The sequence below is a fragment of the Mastomys coucha genome, unplaced genomic scaffold (assembly GCF_008632895.1).
Source record: "Mastomys coucha isolate ucsf_1 unplaced genomic scaffold, UCSF_Mcou_1 pScaffold15, whole genome shotgun sequence".
NCBI classification, from domain to species: Eukaryota; Metazoa; Chordata; class Mammalia; order Rodentia; family Muridae; genus Mastomys; species Mastomys coucha.
The window spans coordinates 141,173,799-141,193,287 of record NW_022196897.1 but is presented as its reverse complement, the minus strand read 5'-3'; the positions used below and the strand labels follow the sequence as shown (position 1 = coordinate 141,193,287).

Genomic DNA, 19,489 nt, shown 5'->3' with positions numbered 1-19,489 from the left:
TCCTGGAACCCACTCTGTAGACCAGGCTGGCCTCCAACTCAGAAATCCACCTGCCTCTGCCTCCCAAGCGCTGAGATTAAAGGTGTGCGCCACCACTGCTGGGCTCTGGCTTTGTTTATTCATTTCTTTATTCATTTTCTTACATTTGAGGAACTCTTCAATGATAGTGGTGAGATGCTTTGTCATAGTCCTTAACCACCATACACCTACAACCAATGATGTTTGGTATTTCCCCTCTTGATCAATTCTATAGAGGCACACCTGTTCCACTAGTTTCTTGCTGTCATCAAATTTAATTAGTGTGATTTGGTGCTGAGCACAAAGGGCCTCCACCAACTCGACATACACAAGCTTTTCACAGCTGGGTGCAAGCACACAAAGATGGGCTTGGCCCTTGTCTGAGTCTTTGGCAGCTTTGAGAGATCCACATGGTAGGCCACTGTAGATGACAGTGTTTTCTAGTGCTTGTTGTTCTAAAGCAGGATGAACAGTTTCAGCAGCCATGCCTTGTTTGCCCATGGCAGTGGTTTATGGATGAAGTCCGATCTTGAATGCACTTGAGCCTTTGATGCCACATGGCATGGCAGTACCAGGAACAAACTATATTTTGGTTTTTGAGACAGGGTCTCAGGTAACCCAGGATTGTTTCAACTAAGCTGAAAGTGGTCTTGAGTTCCTGGTGCTCCTGCCTTGCTTCTGGGAGTGTTGACATTACAAGTATGCGCTGCAGTACCTGGCTTAGTCTTTGTAGATTAGTCACTGCCTGACCTAGAAGAGTCCTTTGGTGCTTCTCTGAAGGAAGGGGTCACCTAGAAAGAGATTGTTGAACACTAGTGACAGATGAGAGCAAGAACTGACCTACACTTCAGAGTCCGACCCGTGAGCTTGGGGACTGGTGTAAGAAGGAATGTGGAGCTGGGGTATATAGCTGGACTCCGATGCCACTTACTAATAGGAGGCAGGCAGAACTGATTCTTCTTGCCTAAGATTTCCATGCAGGCACTGGGAATGTGTAACTCAGTGGTAGAGCACTTGCCCAGCAAGGCCATGGGTTGCAGTCCCTAGTACTAATAAAACAATTACAATTATTTAAGATGTCATTCCAGGGCTGGGTGTGGAGACAGATACCTAGAATCCTAGAACTCAGGAGTCAGAGGCAGATTGCTATGAGGTCCAGGCTAACTTGGTCTATACAGTGAGTTCCAGGACAGCCTGGGCTACATAGAGAGACCCTGTGCATAAACAAACAAACAAACAAACAAGAAGACAGATTGCTTCTTCCTGATCTTCAGAGCACATTTTCTAAGACATTTCTAAGTTCACCCTATTCCTCTCTTAGTCTTTTTTCTCTCCTGGGTCCTACAGACAGTGTTCCAGACAAGCAATTACTGATTTTAGGCAATTAGAGCAGGAGGTAACTGTGTTTATTTCACTTTCTGATGCTTCCTGGGGCAGAGAATGAGGTGATGGTCATGTATTTTCACCTTATTTGTACGAATGAATGAATGAACTGGAACAGTAGCCTCCTAACTTTGACAATACATACATGTATGAGCCTGCCAAATGTGTAGAAAACATGTGAAATAAAAAACTCTCACTGGACAGTGGTGGTGCATGCCTTTAATCCCAGCACTTGGGAAGCAGAGGCAGGTGGATTTCTGAGTTTGAGACTACCCTGGTCTACAGAGTAAGTTCCAGGACAGCCAGGGCTACACAGAGAAACTCTGTCTCGAAAAAAAAAAAAAAAAAAAACCAAACCAAAACAAAACAAACCTCTCCCTAGCATTTCCCTACTCTTAGCCAATTTCCCACGAATTGTTATTCAAGCTTTTGGCAATGTCAAGGAATCCTGAGCCTACTTTTGCCTTTCTCATGGGTGCCACCTCCCCGTCTCAGGGTGACTTGGTTCTAGTTCCAGAGTCTATAACTCAGTAGGTGGAGGAGGCCTCTCTTGGTGTCAGGACTTGGCTAGGCCTGTTCCTGTGTCTGCTCAGTTGTTTTAGCAAGTACCTGAAGCCCAGAGCACCTTGTCTGTTACTCATCAGTCCAGTGGGACAGCCTTATTCCAGGAGTGCTGCTCTGTCCTCTCCATCCAACTTCCTCCTGTCCCTGCCATCTCCTTACCTACTGTCCCTGCCATCTCCTTACCTACTGTTTTGTCCACTACGATTATTCTTAGTTTGTGGTTTCTTGGTTTGAAGAATAAATGTTCAGAGTTCTTTTATTCTACTTTCTCATCTTTTTCTCATTTCTATGTTTAAGAATGACTTTCATACATATGTGACATAATACTCTGTTCCCATTCATTCTCTTTCCCCATATCCTAGCTCTCCTCCAGCTTGTCCCCCTTCTCCCCCAGTCAGAATTCACTTTTAAAAATTACATGCGTTCCATTACTGTATTTTCTACCCTCCCTAAGCTCTTTTCTTTTCCTGTCATAATCCTCCGCTTCTGATTCCTTCGCATACATGTTCCTAGCCTGCTCTCCTCCCAAGGCGACTCTCATATGTTTCAAATGTATAGACTACTTGAGGGTGACAGTGCCCAGTGAGTAAAGGTACTTGCTGTCAAGTCAATAGACATACTTTAGTGTGTGAAAGAGCTTATTGATCATCTCTGTCTGTGTGGCCCTGGAGCTAGGGAAACATGTACACTTCCTTGGACTGAGTAGAGTGAAGAAGGGGTCCTCTTCTTGTGAAACGCCATTGTGAAAATTTCTGTTATTTTTAGTAAAGAGTTGATCCCATATTCATCAGAGCAACAATGAGTGCTGTTGTTTTATAAACCATAACCATCATGAGATGAGCACTTTGAACCATTATATTCAACTGATTTCTAGGTCAATTTGAAACCTGTAGTCTTAGTTTAAAGGTACATTTTTTTTGAAAGCTTTAAAAAGAAAATAGATAAGCTGAGCCTGATGGCGTAAACTTTGTTTCTTAAAATTTCACTTAACAAGGTTTTATAATTATCTTTTCACATCATCATAGATTCTTTTAGTACATTTGAAATGATTACATATAGTACATTTTGTGTAGAGAATAGACTCATTATTAATAAAAAGAATATATTCTTAGCTTGATGTGAGGGCTTGGAGGACTTACATAAAAGGATTGCTGCAAGTTTAACACCAGCTTAGGCTACAGAGTGGAAGCAAAAAATAAACACCAATAGTGTGTTTTTATTTAGAAAAAAGAAACATGCAGCTTCAAGATAGAGTGATGAGCTGTCATGAGATCCAGAGGGCTCGGTATCATAGCTCCGAGTATCATGTGCAGTAATTGTAGAGGTTTGATAGCTCTGAACATCATGAGCAGTAAGTGCAGGTTCAGTAACATTAAACATGGAGGTTAATAGATGTTATCTGTTTGTAAATCTTTGGACGGAAGTTTTATAAAATCTTTCTGACTCTGAAAAATTCTTAAGAGACATGTCTGTGGCATCACAGGTTGCTAAAGGTGGGGATTTTGACTTCCATGGGAACTAAGCCAAGTGGTTTCCTTCTGTTTGAGTTTGCATAGTATCTTGCATATCAGGAAGCACTTGGCAGGTAATTGAGCATTTAGGAGTTTCACGTTGATATGGACTTGTTGAGTGAAGTCTTGACTGATGAGGCTGGGTTATTCCACACCTTTGTTTCTTTTCACAGGCAGCGTTTTCCTCAGTGCTATTTTTCTTGCCTTAGCAACATACCAGTCTCTGTACCCAATCACCTTGTTTGCCCCAGGACTTCTCTATCTCCTCCAGGTAAGCACTTACTGGTGCCACGGCCCAGTGATACTCAGTGGACTGGTCCCTTCTGGCGGGGGGGAGGCAGGGTGGTAGGAAGGAAGGGCATAGGCCACTAACAGCATTTGGAGCTAGGGATGTACCTCAGTGGTTGGATGTTTGCATAGCACACATGAGGCTCTGGCTCAATCCCTAATACCACAAAAACAAAACAAAACATTTTTAAAAATGTTTCTGGAATTGGGCCTTGAACTGAAGACATCTTACTTCTACTTGAAAAGATAAAGACTAATATAAAGCAAAGGAGACCTCAAAGTCACCAAGTTCTAACTGTGTCTATCATTGCAAGTATATATAGACAGTTCACTTGGAATGTTTGTAGTTGGGATCCACTAAATACTGTATTTTGTTTGATTTCATTTAAAGTTTTTATTCTTATCAAGAGCACTTGCTTTGTAAGGGTCTTACAGCAATTAAACAAAGTGGGAAAATTTAAACTGCCTGCTATTTTCAGTAAGCAGTTAACTCCACACTAATGAAAGTGATGGTAGGTATTATCCTTTTTTTGAAACACGACACACTGACCAACCTTACACCATCACCCCTTGGCTGACCTCTGCACTACTTTGGAACCCAGGCCCCTTTGCAATGACAAGAACATAGTAAATGGCCAATGTGGAGCCCAGTAATCAAAGGATACTGAGGACTGACGTTTGTGGAGAATACACCACATGTGAAGCACTTATGCTAAGTTCTCTGCAGACATCATCTCATCTTAACCTTAAAAACTTAATGGTGTAGGTTATATTATTAGCCATGTGGTGACTAGATAGATTTCACTTGACACATGAATTAAAACTGGAATCTTGGGAGGTTCAGTCACTCACCTAAGCCATCAAATGACAACACTGAGCTCTGTGCCCAGGCAGTCTAACTGGAGTGTGCTTTCCAGCCATCTCTCTTTTCTTTTCTTTTTTTTTTTTTTTTTTTTTTTTTTGGTTTTTCGAGACAGGGTTTCTCTGAGTAGCCCTGGCTGTCCTGGAACTCACTTTGTAGACCAAGCTGGCCTCGAACTCAGAAATCCACCTGCCTCTGCCTCCCAAGTGCTGGGATTAAAGGCGTGAGCCACCACCGCCCGGCAGCCATCTCTCTTTTCAACTCATGCAGAATATACACCTCAAGCTTGGGATGTAGCTTGGTAGTAGAGCACCACAGTCAGCATTCATGAAAGGCTCTGGTTTGATACTTAACTACTTCCCTACCCCACGAGAAAGGGCACACATCAAATCAAGAGCTGGGTACTACACGCTGGATCCAAATGGATCCACGTCCATCCTTAGAAGAGAGATGATTGCTGAAAGTGTGTAGTCAGCAGCACTGGGATTCAAGTCCAGGAGAGCGGTTTACAGGTCAAGCTAGACTGTACACCTCATTTATTAAAGTAGGTCATGTCTTACCATTATAACTTACTTGGTATGTAGAATCATATTGATGTAAATGATTATTCCTCTTTATTAATTTATTCCTCCTACATATATATGTAGTAGAAATGTGTTTTTCTTTTCTACTTATTTTTTAAGATTTATTTATTTATTTTATGTGTATGATGAGTACACTGTAGCTGTACAGATGGCCATGAGCCATCATGTGGCTGCTAGGAATTGAACTCAGGACGGCCCCGCTCACTCCAACCCCACTCGCTCCAGTGTAATACACTGTAGCTGTCTTCAGACACACCAGAAAAGGGCGTCAGATCTCATTAGGGGTGGTTGTGAGCCACCATGTGGTTGCTGGGATCCGAACGCAGGACCTTCAGAAGAGCAGACAGTGCTCTTAACCACTGAGCCATCTCTCCAGCCCTTTCTTCTTCTTTTTGTTCTGAGAATTGACTGTAGGGCCACACCCATGCTAGTCAAGTGCTCTCACTAAACCTCAGCCCTTTTCTTACTTTTTAAAAAATTTGAAATACTATCTACTAAATTGCCCAAGCTGTCCTTTAAGTTGTTATGTAACTGGGATTACAGGCTTGCTTGAAGTAAATCTTCCCTTCTCCCCTCCCTCCTTCCCTCCCTCCTTCCCTCCCTCTCTCCCTTCCTTCACTTGCTTCCTTTGCTTGCTTCCTTCCTTTCTTTTTTCCTGTGTACCTTCCTTCTGTCCTTTTATGCGTCTTTTTTTGTATATACATGTATATACATGTGTCATATGTGAGTGTGTGTGTGTGTGTGTGTGTGTCCATGCGAACATCCAGAGACCAGAGGAGGTATTTACCCTGTTCTAGCATTCTCTTTCTTGTTCCCTTGAGGCAGGGTCTCCGCTAAACTTGGAGCTAGGCTGGTAGACAAAAGCCCCACGGATCCTCTTGTTTGCACCCCAAGTAGTGCTAGGGTTGCAGGGATGTTGGCAGCCATGCCTGTTTTTTTAAATATGAGCGTGGGAGTTTTGAACTTGTGTCCTCATGATTGCACAGAGAAAATAAGTGCTTTTTCTGAGCTTTCTTCCTAGCCAATGGAAAAAAACCTTTCTTATTTTCTTTGTTTTTGTTTTTGTTTTTGGTTTTGGTTTTTGGTTTTTTTGAGACAGAATTTCTCTATATAGCCCTAGCTGTCCGGGAACTCACTCTGTAGACCAGGCTGGCCTATCTTTCTTATCTTCTAACTGGATCTAAGTCTGTGAAAAGTTTTATAGTTATATGCAAATCCAGATTGTTCATCAGAAAGCTTGAGACAGACTGTGGTGTTACCAGCAGTGCCCACAAAGGCGTGAACTGCTTCCTTGTCTGCCAACACTGACTTTTCATGTTAGATTTATAGTTGCCAGTTTAATAGACAGATTGTGGCGAAATTACTTTGTTTTGATTTTCTTTTATGTTTTTGTTGAATCCAAGCATTGTGTAGACCAAGCTAGCCTCAAACTTAGGAAATTTGCTTGCCTTTGCCTCTCTAGTGCTAGGATTAAAGACATATACCACCATACTTGGCATCTCCACTTTCTTTTTTGAGAGTGCCTCCCACTGAACTTCAATGAAGCTCACTGGTGCAGCTAGACTGGCTGCCCAGCAGACCCCCAAGATCCACCTGTCTCTGCCTCCTCAGAGCTGTGATTACAGGTCCATGAAACTATGTTAGACATTTTAGGGATGCTGGGGGATTTGAATGCAAGACCTCAAGCTTGTACAACAAGCACTTTATACACTAAGCTAACTCTCTAGCCCATTTCCTTCCTTCCCTTCTACCTTCATCTTTCATCCTTTCTTCCTTCTTTCCTTTCCCCTTTTGCTTCATCCTCCCAAATGCTGGGATTACACATGTATGCCACCATACCAGCTGGATTTTCTTTCATCTTTTATATGCATATCCTTTAGGAAATCTAACCTGAGGCCAGCAAGATGGCTCATCTGGTAAAGGTGTTTGCCTCCAAGTCTAATGACCAGAGTTATATCCCTAGAATCCAGATGGGGAAGGAGAACCAATTCCCACAAGTTGTCCTCTGACACCGTAGCACATGTATATACAAATACATAGATATGAATATTAATAAATGTATAACAGAACCTGAATATAGCAAGGTTTAAAATTTAAACAAGGTATAAAATGAAAAATAAAACTAAATAGATGAGAAATAGATAATAGATACTACATAGATGATAGATGAAAATGGGTAATAGATACTATATAGATAATAGACAAAAATAGGTAATAGATACTATATAGATAATAGATGATAAATGTTTGATGATTGTATCATTTCAGCCTTTTTCTATACTTGAGATTTCTCAGAGCAAGGACTTGGAGACAGTTTCTGACACCTTGGTTGGGACACTGTTGGTCTAGCTTTCATCTTTAATTCCCTCAGTTATAAAATAGGATCATGGGCCAGCAAGATGGATCAGCCTATAAAGCGGTTGCCACACAAGCCTTACAACCTCAGTCAGATCCCCTGAACTCACGATGGGAGAAGATACCTCATTTCCCAAAGTGGTCTTCTGACTTCCACACTCACACCAAGGCATGAGCGTACCATGCTTATGTATCATGCACATACACAGACACAACACACAAACACACATACAATAATAATAATAATAATAATAATAATAATAATAATAATAATAATAATAGTAATAATAAATAAATAAAAATTTAAAATGTAAAATGGGACAACAGCACCTGTTGAAACAGTTAATACATGTTGTGTATGTAAATATAGTCCAAAAGCTTGGTAGTATAATGTGGTCATGGAACAGACAGTTATCAGCTTGTAAATATGAGGAGCAATGTGGGGAAAGAAAACGACTTCTCATCTAGAACCAAAAGAACTCTAAAGTTAGTGTACTTCCTCTTTTGACAACATAAATCTGCCTTCATTTTGCTGGTAGTTTCTAGAGACTGCAGATTGTAGCTAGTGGATAAGCTAGCTCTCATCAGAACGAAAGGCAGAGGCTGTTTTTCTGTTCTCAGGAGACACAGGGTCAGAAGCAGGGATGCTGCATCTGGCTCCCTGGTGAGTCACTGATGAAAATGATAGTTTGAGCCCATCTGGTCCCTTCCCCCAGCTCTGCTCTTCCTTTGACCTTGGCTTGGAGCCTAGTTTCCAAATTAGAGAGATGCTTACAATGTATGATCTGATAGCACGCAGAGTAAAACAGAGATCCCTGGTATGCCCAGCACTGGAATCCACAGTGAAAAACAAGCTTAGTGTACAAGACGGAGAAGCTGAGTTGAGCCCCTCATCGTAATACATGTTTGTAACTCCAACACTCAGGTGACTGAAGCAGGGGGATTGTCATAAGTTTGGAGCCAGCCTGATTACATAAAGGGGTTCAGGCTAGCATGGGCAACATAGCAATCAAAACAAAACAAACATAAAGAAGTGGGGGAGGGGAGAAAAGGCTTGAGGCTATGATGTTGGTAAGGGACACTAGGGGTCGGGCTAAAGGAGCTCCTGGCACAATCCAGGAAGGTTTTTTCTTCCCTCCTCCATTTTGCTTGGAATTCTCTCCCTTCTCTCCCTTTCTCCCTCTCTCCCTCCCCACTCTGTCTGTCTCTGTCTCTGTCTCTCTGTCTCTCTGTCTCTCTCTCTCTCTCTCTGTCCCTCTCTCTCTTTTTGAGGTTAAAATCTCCCACATAGGTGCTGGAGAGATGACTCCATGGTTAAGAGCTCTGACTGTTCTTTCAGAGGACCCATGTTCAATTCCTAGCATCCACATGGCAGCTCACAACTGTGTGTGATCCAGCACCCTCACACAGACATACATGCAGGCAAAATGCCAGTGCACAGGAAATAAAAATAAACAAATCATTAGGAAAAGATCTCCTACATGCCCTTTTGGACTTCAGAGAATCTTAAAAATATGGAATGCTTCATGAGTTTGCGTATCATCCAGTATAAGATACATGCTCATCTTCTCTGTGTCCTCCAGTTTAATATATGTGGTGCCAAAGTGAGCATTTTGCTTGGAATTCTCTTTTCTTTTTAAAAAGGATTTATTTATTTATTTCATGTATGTGAGTACACTGTCACAGTCTTCAGACACACCAGAAAGAGCATTGGATCCCATTACAGATGACTGTGAGCCATCATGTGGTTGCTGGGAATTGAACTCAGGACTTGTGGAAGAGCAGTTAGTGAGCCATTTCTCCAGGCCTACTTGGAATTCTTACAGCGTTGGACGCCCATGCGTGCTTTGAGATCCAGTTCTCTGTCACTGACAACAGACCTCAGGCTCTTTTATAGGCACTCTTGATTTTTTTTTTTTTTTACAATCTGACCTTTTGTCTTTGAATTGAAGAACTTAGGCCTATGATTTCCATACTTTTCTGTGTCTGAGGTCATTCGTGATGCCTCACAGGGGGATCAATCCATTCAGGTTTTTTTTTTTTGTTTTTTTTTTTTTGTTTTTTGTTTTTTGGTTTTTTTTTTTTGGTTTTTCGAGACAGGGTTTCTCTGTATGGCCTTGGCTGTCCTGGAACTCACTCTGTAGACCGGGTCAGGTTATTCTTGACAATCTGTAATTGCATCTTTCTCAGGCCTTCCTCAGGAGGAGCCCTTATTAGGATTTTTACTTCCTGCTCCATTTCTCCAGCATTTTCTTCTTGCTTCCAGGACAGCTCCAGGGCTGAGACAGCAGGTGTGTTAGCTTTTTTCCTTTTTATAAATAGGCAAAATACAGGGCAAATTTTTTTGTTTGTTTGTTTGTTTTCGAGACAGGGTTTCTCTGTGTAGCCTTGGCTGTCCTGGAACTCACTCTCCACCATATATATTGAGGTAGGCAGGATATTTCACTTAAATCCATAATCCCCAATTTGGCTAATCTAGGCAGCTTGAGTCTCATAACTAGCTTTTCCCCTTTTCATATCATGAAAGAAAATGGTTTCTATGGAGATGTTTTAGAGCACCGAAGAGAGGGACTTGAGTTAAATAAAGCTCAGTGATGGAACACTAGCCCAGCATGTACAAGGCGCTAGGGTCAGTGTGTAGCCCTGAAAAGCCCTCTCCCTTCTGTAACAAGGTTTGTACTCTATCACAAGAAGCCCTCGACAAGCAATTTGAGAATAATTGTCCCTAAATGTTTATATATGCTAGTAATAGTATGCCTCTGGGATATTGGGTGTACATATCCATAAACCTTCAAATAGGGCCACATTTATTTTGTTTGTTTGTTTTTGTTTTGAGACAGAGTCTGTCACTGGCTTAGAACACAGCAAATAGGCTAGGCTGTTTAGCCAGTGAACCCATGAAATCCCCGTGTCCACCTCCTCAGTGCTGGGATTATAAGCACACACCACCACACCCAGCGGTGATTTGCATAAGTTTTGGGAATCAAACTCAGATCCTTGTATTTGCATGGCAAGCCCTTTACTGATATAAACCATCTCACCAGCCTCTCTGGCTTCTTTTGAAGAATTTGAAGCTCTGTCTCCTTCACATAGAGCATCCCTTCTTAACCTTACCAAAGCCCCCATGCTTTATTTCTGTCATGCTTGTTACCTTCTGCCTGCAGGTATTTGATACTTGTTTTTGTGTGTGTCTATGTATCATGTGCTCACAAAAAGGTGTAGAATCGATGCCTCATCCAGTGAGCATCCTTAGTGCCCAGGCTATGATCTAGAGATGCCATTCACCCTGAAAAGAAATAAGTTTCTTAGAGAAATGGTGATTCCAGTACAGGGTGATCATAGAATGTTGTGACACCAGATAACAAGTCACCAGCCGCTACTGAAGTCATCCCAAAAGGACTCAAGATCCAACCTGAAAAGCATAGTTGATAGGATACTTGGCCTGGGCTTTATCCCCAGTGCCCCACAATACAGTCAGGTGCAATGGAGTGTATCTATAACCCATGACTAGGGAGGTGAAGGCAGAGGATCCAAAATTCCTGTTCTTCTTGGCTACACAGTGAGCCTGAGACCAACCTGGGTTACATGAGACCTTGTCTCAAAAAAACAAAAGAAGGGCCGTGAAGATAGCTGGCAGGTAAAGGAGAAGCCTGATGCCTAAATTGATATCTGCCCTGCCCCCTCCTCTATGCTGGGAGGAGAGAACCAACTCCTGGAAGTTGTCTCTAACCTTCACCTGTGCCTCACACATACACAAGTAAATAAGTACACACCACTAAACCAGTACAGTGAATGGCTTTTGCATGACATCCACAGTTGACACATACACAAGGCTTAGCGCATATGCACCAGCAGCAGCAGCAGCAAATGAATTTCAGTTTGCAAGGCATGGTGGTTCATGCCACTTGAGAGGCTTAATGCAGGAATATTGCTGTAATTTTGTGGCCAGCCAGGGCTATATAGCAAGACCATCTCAGCCTTGTGTAGGTAGTAATTACACAGTTGTAATTGTAACACTTGGCAGGAGGATCATGAGTGTAGGGTCATTTTCAACTACATAGTAAGTTAGAGGCCAGCCTGGGCTACCAGGGACCCTGTCTCAATAGAAACAAACAAAAATCAAATCTTGTATTTCTGGTGCTGGAGAGATGGCTCAGTGGTTAAGGGCATGTATTGCTCTTGCAGAGGTCATGAGTCCCAACACCCATATTGGTGGCTCACAATTGTTTACAAGTCCAGCCTGAGAGGGATTGAACTCCTCTGGTTTCTATGGGAACCTGCATTCACATATGAATACTTACACACAAACATACATGCATGCATATATTTAAAAATAGATTAAGTCTTTTTAAAAGGAAAGAAAGATTATTCAAAAACAATTAAAAGAATTTCAGAGCCAGATATGCCTGTAATCTCACCACTTAAGAAGCTGAGGCAGAAGTAGTGACACAAGTTCAAGGCCAGCCTGGGCTACATAAAGAGAACAGCTGTGGGTACAGAGCTAGTCTCAAGGAGAAGAGAATTTCACTTAATGCCTTGCTATGTAACAGGAGTAGTCCTTACAACTTAAACTTAAGTTTTTATAAATAGACTCAATAACTATTCTTCATTAGTTTATCATTTCATGACTGTATTCCCCCCAGAACTTATCCTAAAAATAAAATTGTAACTTGAATTGATTCTCAATTTATAATTACAAGTTTGCTAAGAAAAAAACATTTGCTATTCAAATGTCAACAGTAATACATTGAATTAACTAAGTCCCCAAGAACAATGTCCAGACAGAAACTTAGTTGCTTATTTTGTGCCTCCACCTTCCAAGAGGAAGGGATATGGGCATTTGCTCATATATCTACATTATGAAACTCCATTCTTTTCAAAAAATTATTATTTAAGAATTTTTTGTTGGGCTGGGTGGTGGTGGTGCACGCCTTTAATCCTAGCACTTGGGAGGCAGAGGCAGGCGGATTTCTGAGTTTGAGGCCAGCCTGGTCTACAGAGTTAGTTCCAGGACAGCCAGGGCTACACAAAGAAATCTTGTCTCGAAAAACCAAAAAAAAAAAAAGAAAAAAAGAATCTTTTGTTGGGCTGGTGAGATGGCTCAGTGGGTAGGAGCACTGACTGCTCTTCCGAAGGTCCTGAGTTCGGATCCCAGCAACCATGTGGTTGCTCACAACCACCTGTAATGAGGTCTGACGCCCTCTGCTGGTGCATCTGAAGACAACTACAGTAAACTATGCCAGAGCAAGCAGGGCCAGCAGAGGTCTTGAGTTCAATTCCCAGCAGCCACAAACATGATGGCTCACGACCATCTGTACAGCTACAGTGTACTCATACCAGTGCTCTTACCCCCTGAACAGCCAGTGCTCCTACCCCCTGATCCATCTCTTTAGCCCCTGGTGGATCTTCTTGTGATGATAGAAAATGTTCCATCCCTACCTGATCAATACAGCATTCAACCACACGCACACAATATACATCAATCACAGAGCCCAGCAGTCACACAGTGCAGTCGTCATAAGCCACATTTGGCTGTTGAGCATGTGTAGAGTGCTGGTGAGGCTGGGTGGTGGTGGTGCACACCTTTAATGGCAGCACTTGGGAGGCAGAGGTAGGCAGGTCTCTGTGAGTCTGAGGCCAGCCTGGGCTACAGAAAGAGTTCCAGCCAGGGCTAGAGACTACAGAACTGGATTTTTGCTTGTATTTTTCACTAATTCAAGTATTGCCAGCACATTTAAGGGGAGAGAGATGAGTGTCGACAGAGTAGAACTGGGTAGAGGTAAGCTTAGAGAAGAACCTGTGGAGGAGCAGGCCCTTGCATGTTTTACATCTTGTTTGTCTCGAGATAGTATTGAATTCTTTTTTTTTTAAAGATTTATTTATTTTATGCATATGAGTACACCAACATTGCTCTCTTCAGACACAGCAGAAGAGGGCACCAGACCCCATTACAGATGGTTGTGAGCCACCATGTGGTTGCTGGGATTTGAACTCAGGACCTTTGGAAGAGCAGTTGGTGCTCTTAACCACTGAGCCATCTCTCCCAGTATTGAACTCTTATGCAGTTACTGGAAAACATGTGATATGAAGGTGGAGGGGGGAATTCTTCAGGGGAAGTAAACAAACAGAGATGGACAGGGAGTGCAGAAGAGGGCACTGGGGAAGAGAGAAATTAGAACAGGGACAGTGGCACATGGAAATGCCATAATGAAAGATGGGTGTGACAGTGCAGCCTGAAATCCTGGCCCTTGGGAGAGAGGCAGGACCAGGCATACACATGCTCACATGTAAGCAAAACACCCAGACACATAAAATAGCCTTAATAAGAAGGAAAATACCATAATGGAACCTGTTCTGGATTTTAGTAACAATTATAGTTCTGCCTATTCTATAACTAGTTTTATTTTTTATTTTTATTTTTTTTTTTTGGTTTTTCGAGACAGGGTTTCTCTGTAGCCCTGGCTGTCCTGGAACTCACTCTGTAGACCAGGCTGGCCTCGAACTCAGAAATCCGCCTGCCTCTGCCTCCCAAGTGCTGGGATTAAAGGCGTGCGCCACCACCGCCCGGCTCTAGTTTTATTTTTATCTTATTTTAAGACAGGATCTTACTCTGTAGTCTATGCTGACCTAGAACTTATTCTCTAACCCAGTCTGGCTTTGAACTTTCAGCAATCCTCCTGTCTCAGCCTTCCAAGTATTGTGATTAATGGGTATGAGCCACCATTCCCAGTTCTATCCCAGAACTTGATACAGGTGAAATAAAAATAATTTTTGTGTTACATTTGTTCCAGATAGTCTATTTGTGAGATTTAGCCATGCTTTTGCATACATTCCTTTTTATTAAGTGTGGTTTTACACGTGCAGCTACACTACACTTGGCTTTCCTCAGCCTCCCTAATGTACTTTGTGTGCATCACACAGGCAACACACAAAGGTCAGAGGCAACTCTCAAGAGTCAGTCTCTTGTGGGTCCTGGGGGTTGAATTCAGGTTGTCAGGCCTGGCCACCCTGTGGTCGTAAGTACCTTCAGAGAGAGAATTTGAGATTATCCAAGTCTGTTTCCTTTCAGAATTTTACCCATTAATATTTTACTTATTTTTTTGAGAAAAAAATAGTCCAGGCTATAGTCCAGGCTAGACCCTTAAGAGTCCTCTTCCCTCAGGCTCAGCACTGCTGAGCCACTGTCTGTACCTTCTTTGTCCTTTGAGCTGTGCTTCTCCTTCATGTGAAAGGCAGAGGAGTAGTAACTTAACACCCACACCCCCAAGCAGTATTTTTAAAGAGTCCTAAAGTTAAAAGATAATTTTTTTTTTACCATTTATTTTCATATTTGCTTTTATGGGGAAACAGGGATGAGGTCTCATATAACTGACTGGCCTGGAACTCAATATGTAGACAAGGCTGGCCTTAACCTCCCAGGATCTGTCTGCCTCTGCCTCCTGAGTGTTGGGATTAAGGGCCTGCGCCATTGTTCCAGGCTGCTATTAGCCTTGAACATACTTATTGAACACTGTAAATAGAGCCAGTGAGATGGCTTGCTGGATCGGGGTACCCACTGCCAAGTCCAGGAATCCAGGTTTGCTCTCTGGGGACCACATAGTGAGAAACCAGAGCCAACTCTGTAATTGTCTTCTGACTTCCATAGGCACGCCATGACAAGTGTCCAGTCCACCACCACACATACAAAGTAAACAGGGTGTAATTTATAAAGTCCTGGTTTTTTCTTTTTACTTTTGGAAGTTATTATGACTTCAGTGTATATCTTGTCTGTGTGTCTGTCTATCTTCTTGCCATTTATCCATCCAACCATCCATCCATCCATCCATCCAGTTTTTGAGATGGGGTTTTTTGTGTGTGTGTGTATAGCCCTGGCTGTCCTGGAACTCTCCGTGTACATCAGCCTGGCCCTGACCTCACAGAGACCCACCTGCCTCTGCCTCCTGAATGCTAGGATGAAGGTGTGCACTATAACAGCCCACTTTCTTTTATTGTTTTAAATATATTTGAAAATTTGTTTTTTTGTGATGATGGCACACACATGCCACAGAGCATGTGAGAATGTCAGTGGGAAACTTGCAGGACTTGATTGTCTCTTCCACCATGTGGATCTTGGGGATTAGGCTTAAGCCAGGCTTGGTGGCAAGTGCTTTTAGCCATCAAGTCATCTTGCCAGGCCGTGTATATCCTAATATGTTTCATAAAACTTTTACACTTAAATTCCTACATATATAAATAACACATAATATTGTTGGATGTAATTTCAAGGTATCATAAGTATTTTCATTTTCTACTGATCATTTGGTAATTTCCTGCTCCCCTTACATGTTTTAGATTTAGCTATGTTGACACATGTAGGCACGGTTTGTATGGAATCACTGGTGTGCCATTGTCCCGTTGGTCAGAGCCCATGCTTCCCTCCTGGTGTAGCATCTTTTTGATGTTTTGTGCACGTGTCCAGAATGCACATCTGGAGCAGTGTTAGTGGGTCTGAGGCAGAGGATGTACTTGTTTATTTGTTTTTTGAGACAGGGTTTCTCTTTGTAGCCCTGGCTGTCCTGGATCTTACTCTGTAGACCAGGTTGGCCTCAAACGCAGAAATCCACCTGCCTCTGCCTCCCAAGTGCTGGAATTAAAGGTGTATGTACCACAATTGCCCAGCCTAGGATGTATTCTTTTTTTTTTCTTTTTTGGTTTTTTGAGTCTTTTTTTTTTTTTAAGATTTATTTATTTATTATATGTAAGTACACTGTAGCTGTCTTCAGACACTCCAGAAGAAGGTGTCAGATCTTGTTACTGATGGTTGTTGGTTGTGAGCCACCATGTGGTTGCTGGGATTTGAACTCGACCTTTGGAAGAGCAGTCAGTGCTCTTAACCTCTGAGCCATCTCACCAGCCCCAGGATGTATTCTTAATATCTTTTCAAAACTTTTTTTTTTCTAGTTTAAGAAAAGAATCATTACCAAGTAGTGGTGGTGCAAGCCTTTAATCCGAGGACTCAGGAGGCAGAGGCAGGCAGGTCTCTGAGTTCAAGGCCAGCCTGGTCTACAAAAAGAGTTCCAAGGTGGCCAGAGCTATACAGAGAAACCCTGTCTCAAAAAAACAAAACAGAAAGGAAACAGAGAAATTATAAAGCTTTGTGTCATGGTTGGGTTTTATAGGAGGAATCTTCATGGATAAGCTGTCGTGGCTGGGCTTGATGAAAAGGAGGGATCTTCATGCATAAGCTAATAGCTGGTTTTATAAGGTTTTATTTATCTTCATGTATAAGCTGATAGCTGTTTTTTGTCCTTGGTGTCCCTAAATGTCCTGTTCTGGCCTCTCTCCTAGCGGCAGTACATCCCTGTTAAAGTGCAGAGCAAAGACTTCTGGATCTTCACATGGGAGTACGCCTTGATGTACGCAGGAAGCCTCGTGGTCACAGTTTGCCTCTCCTTCTTCCTTCTCAGCTCCTGGGACTTCATCCCTGCAGTCTACGGTTTCATGTGAGTACAGACCTCGCTAGATAGTTCTGGAAGCTAATTTGGTTCTCATAGCTCATGGTGGAATCAGAGGGAAAAAACTATGCAGACAGTGTTTACAAAAAGGGTCCTCATACCTTAAGAGAGCCTCTGACATCCAGACTGCTGGCCAGTCCCTAGGAATTTGGATTATGTAGGTGTGAGATAGCCCAATAGGTAATATATGCATATACAATAGGTAAAATATACAATAGATACATATCATTGTGGGGATGGACTCAGTCAGGAGTGGGGGAACTCTTATCTAGGACTCTGGGCTGTCTCCCTGTGGTAAATTCTAAGCATAATAACTTGCTCACTTTGAGTTCTTCATGTTTGCCTTGGATAAGCATCTGTAATACCTGGTGAATAGTTTTTCCTGGCTTTCTGCTGAGCCAAAAATTCTATTCTTTTTCTTGTTAATCAGAAAAGGAAATGTCGTTGTTAAAAAACCATAGACTTAATCTAGACAAGCATGGTGCCATGCACTGCAGTCCTAGCAGTTGGGAGCCAGAGGCAGGAGGATCAGGATCGAAAAAAAAATTGTTGGCTATATATTAAATTCATTTGCAGCCTGGGCTATATTCATGGACCTTGTTTCAACAATCCCCACCCACACACACACACTTACACACACCTCTACCTATTTACCTGCTTACTTATCTGGGTTAGGGAACACTGTGTCTCTCTTGGCCTTTTTCTCATTCACTCATTCATTGCCTTTTTAAAATTATGAATTAAAGCTAGGTTTTTGTATTGTATGCCTCTAATCCCAGCACCTTGGAAGCAGAGGCAGGCATCTGTGAGTTCAAGTCCAACCAGGTAGTGAGTTTCAGATCACTCAAGACCCCATCTCAAAAAGACAAAAAAGAAAACAAAAATGAAACTAACAAACAAACCCAATAAAATAAAAATAATAAAATTATAAACAGGGATCTATCTCTCTCTCTCTCTATATATATATATATATACATATACACACAAATATATACATATATATATATATAAAATAATATGGTAAGGGCAGTAGATAGTACTCTTGTCACTGCTCAGCCTAGTGCCCCTTGCTGCCTTCTTTCTTTAAAACACACACGCACACACGCACGCACCCACACACATGCACGTACTTGCACGCTTAGAGAGCTCAGGATGTAGCTCACTGGTAGAGTGTCTTTAGTATTCTGGAAGTCCTGAGTTCCATTCCCAGCATTGAAAAAAAAAAACCCACAAATGTTTGCTTGTGTGCGCGCACGTAGCATTTAGGTACCATAGGCTTTTGGAAGAGCCAGTATCATAGCCAGTTCTTTTATGATTTAAATAGACAAAAGTCTTCCAGATAAACTTAAAATTTTCAAATGAGTTTTGTGGCCCTGGGGATTTTTGCACAACCTGCTGGATGGCTCCTGAAAACTTGGAAAACTCGGCCGCAGGCTCAGGCATGCAGTTTTCTGGCTCATGCTATGGGGATATGGAACACGAATTGGGAGGAGCAAGCTTACAGAGCTTGTTCCTCTGGGCAGTCTTTCAAATGCCCAAAATAGATTTTGTTTATTTAAGCCTCCTTCCTCTTGCAATACTGGGTAGCTCCTGATTGTAAACTGGCCTGGTGTGGAGAAGAGGGGCTGCTCTCCTTTTCTCATTTCAGATTCTTCAGCTGGGTTTTATTTGCTTCGTTTTTCCCTTTTGTAGCCCATTCTAACCTTGTACTCAATATCTGCCAAGAATGATTTTAAGCTTTTGATCCTCCTGCTTTTACATTTGGGCTGAGTGCAGTTCTGGAGTGTGAGCCCAGGGAACTGTGCATTCTAGACAAGCACTCTGCCACTGAGCTGTATCCAGCCCTTAGCTAGTATCTATTCTAGCTTCTATTCTCTGGGTCTTCAGACCTACATTTTGTAAATTATCTGTATGGGGTTACCTAGAGAGCTCTTTATGACTTTTAAAGGGATGGTGCCATCCTTGGTCACCAAGTACTGGCCCCAAGTCTTGAGGAAAAAGCAGGGCAAAGCCAACCATTTGTAACTCTGCTCTTTTCTCTCCCTGTGTTTTCTTAATTTCAGACTTTCTGTTCCAGATCTCACTCCAAACATTGGTCTTTTCTGGTACTTCTTTGCAGAGATGTTTGAGCACTTCAGCCTCTTTTTTGTCTGCGTGTTTCAGATCAACGTTTTCTTCTACACAGTTCCATTAGCCATCAAATTAAAGTAAGTGTGAAGCCTACAGCTTATTTATCCACCCTCCCCACTATGGCCTGCTGGCACCTGGCAGTACCTTCAGACAGAACCCCGCCATCAGGCTTCTAGCTGGCTTCATTGATCAGGTTTGATCAGGTTGATCTATAGTGGTTCTAGAACTGATTCCATTACTCTGAAGTATCTGCCTCAGAGCCGCTGACGAAGACCTTCGTAAGCAGGCATTGAGCTCTTA

At 42.3% G+C, this 19,489-nt stretch overlaps 1 protein-coding gene and 1 non-coding gene across 4 annotated transcripts in view; one reads left to right on the top strand and one right to left on the bottom strand.

Moving 5' to 3' along the window:
• Pigu (phosphatidylinositol glycan anchor biosynthesis class U) overlaps positions 1–19,489 on the top strand; it is an 80,810-nt gene that overhangs the window by 42,550 nt on the left and 18,771 nt on the right. For all 3 annotated transcript variants that reach the window (XM_031372402.1, XM_031372403.1, XM_031372404.1), the window contains 3 exons: positions 3,650–3,747; positions 16,893–17,047; positions 19,123–19,266. In XM_031372402.1, coding sequence (XP_031228262.1) covers positions 3,650–3,747; positions 16,893–17,047; positions 19,123–19,266 — 397 coding nt within the window. The remainder of the gene's footprint in view (positions 1–3,649; positions 3,748–16,892; positions 17,048–19,122; positions 19,267–19,489) is intronic.
• Positions 9,074–9,177, bottom strand: LOC116092690. Its single transcript, XR_004119419.1, has one exon. It is a non-coding gene; the product is annotated as a U6 spliceosomal RNA (small nuclear RNA).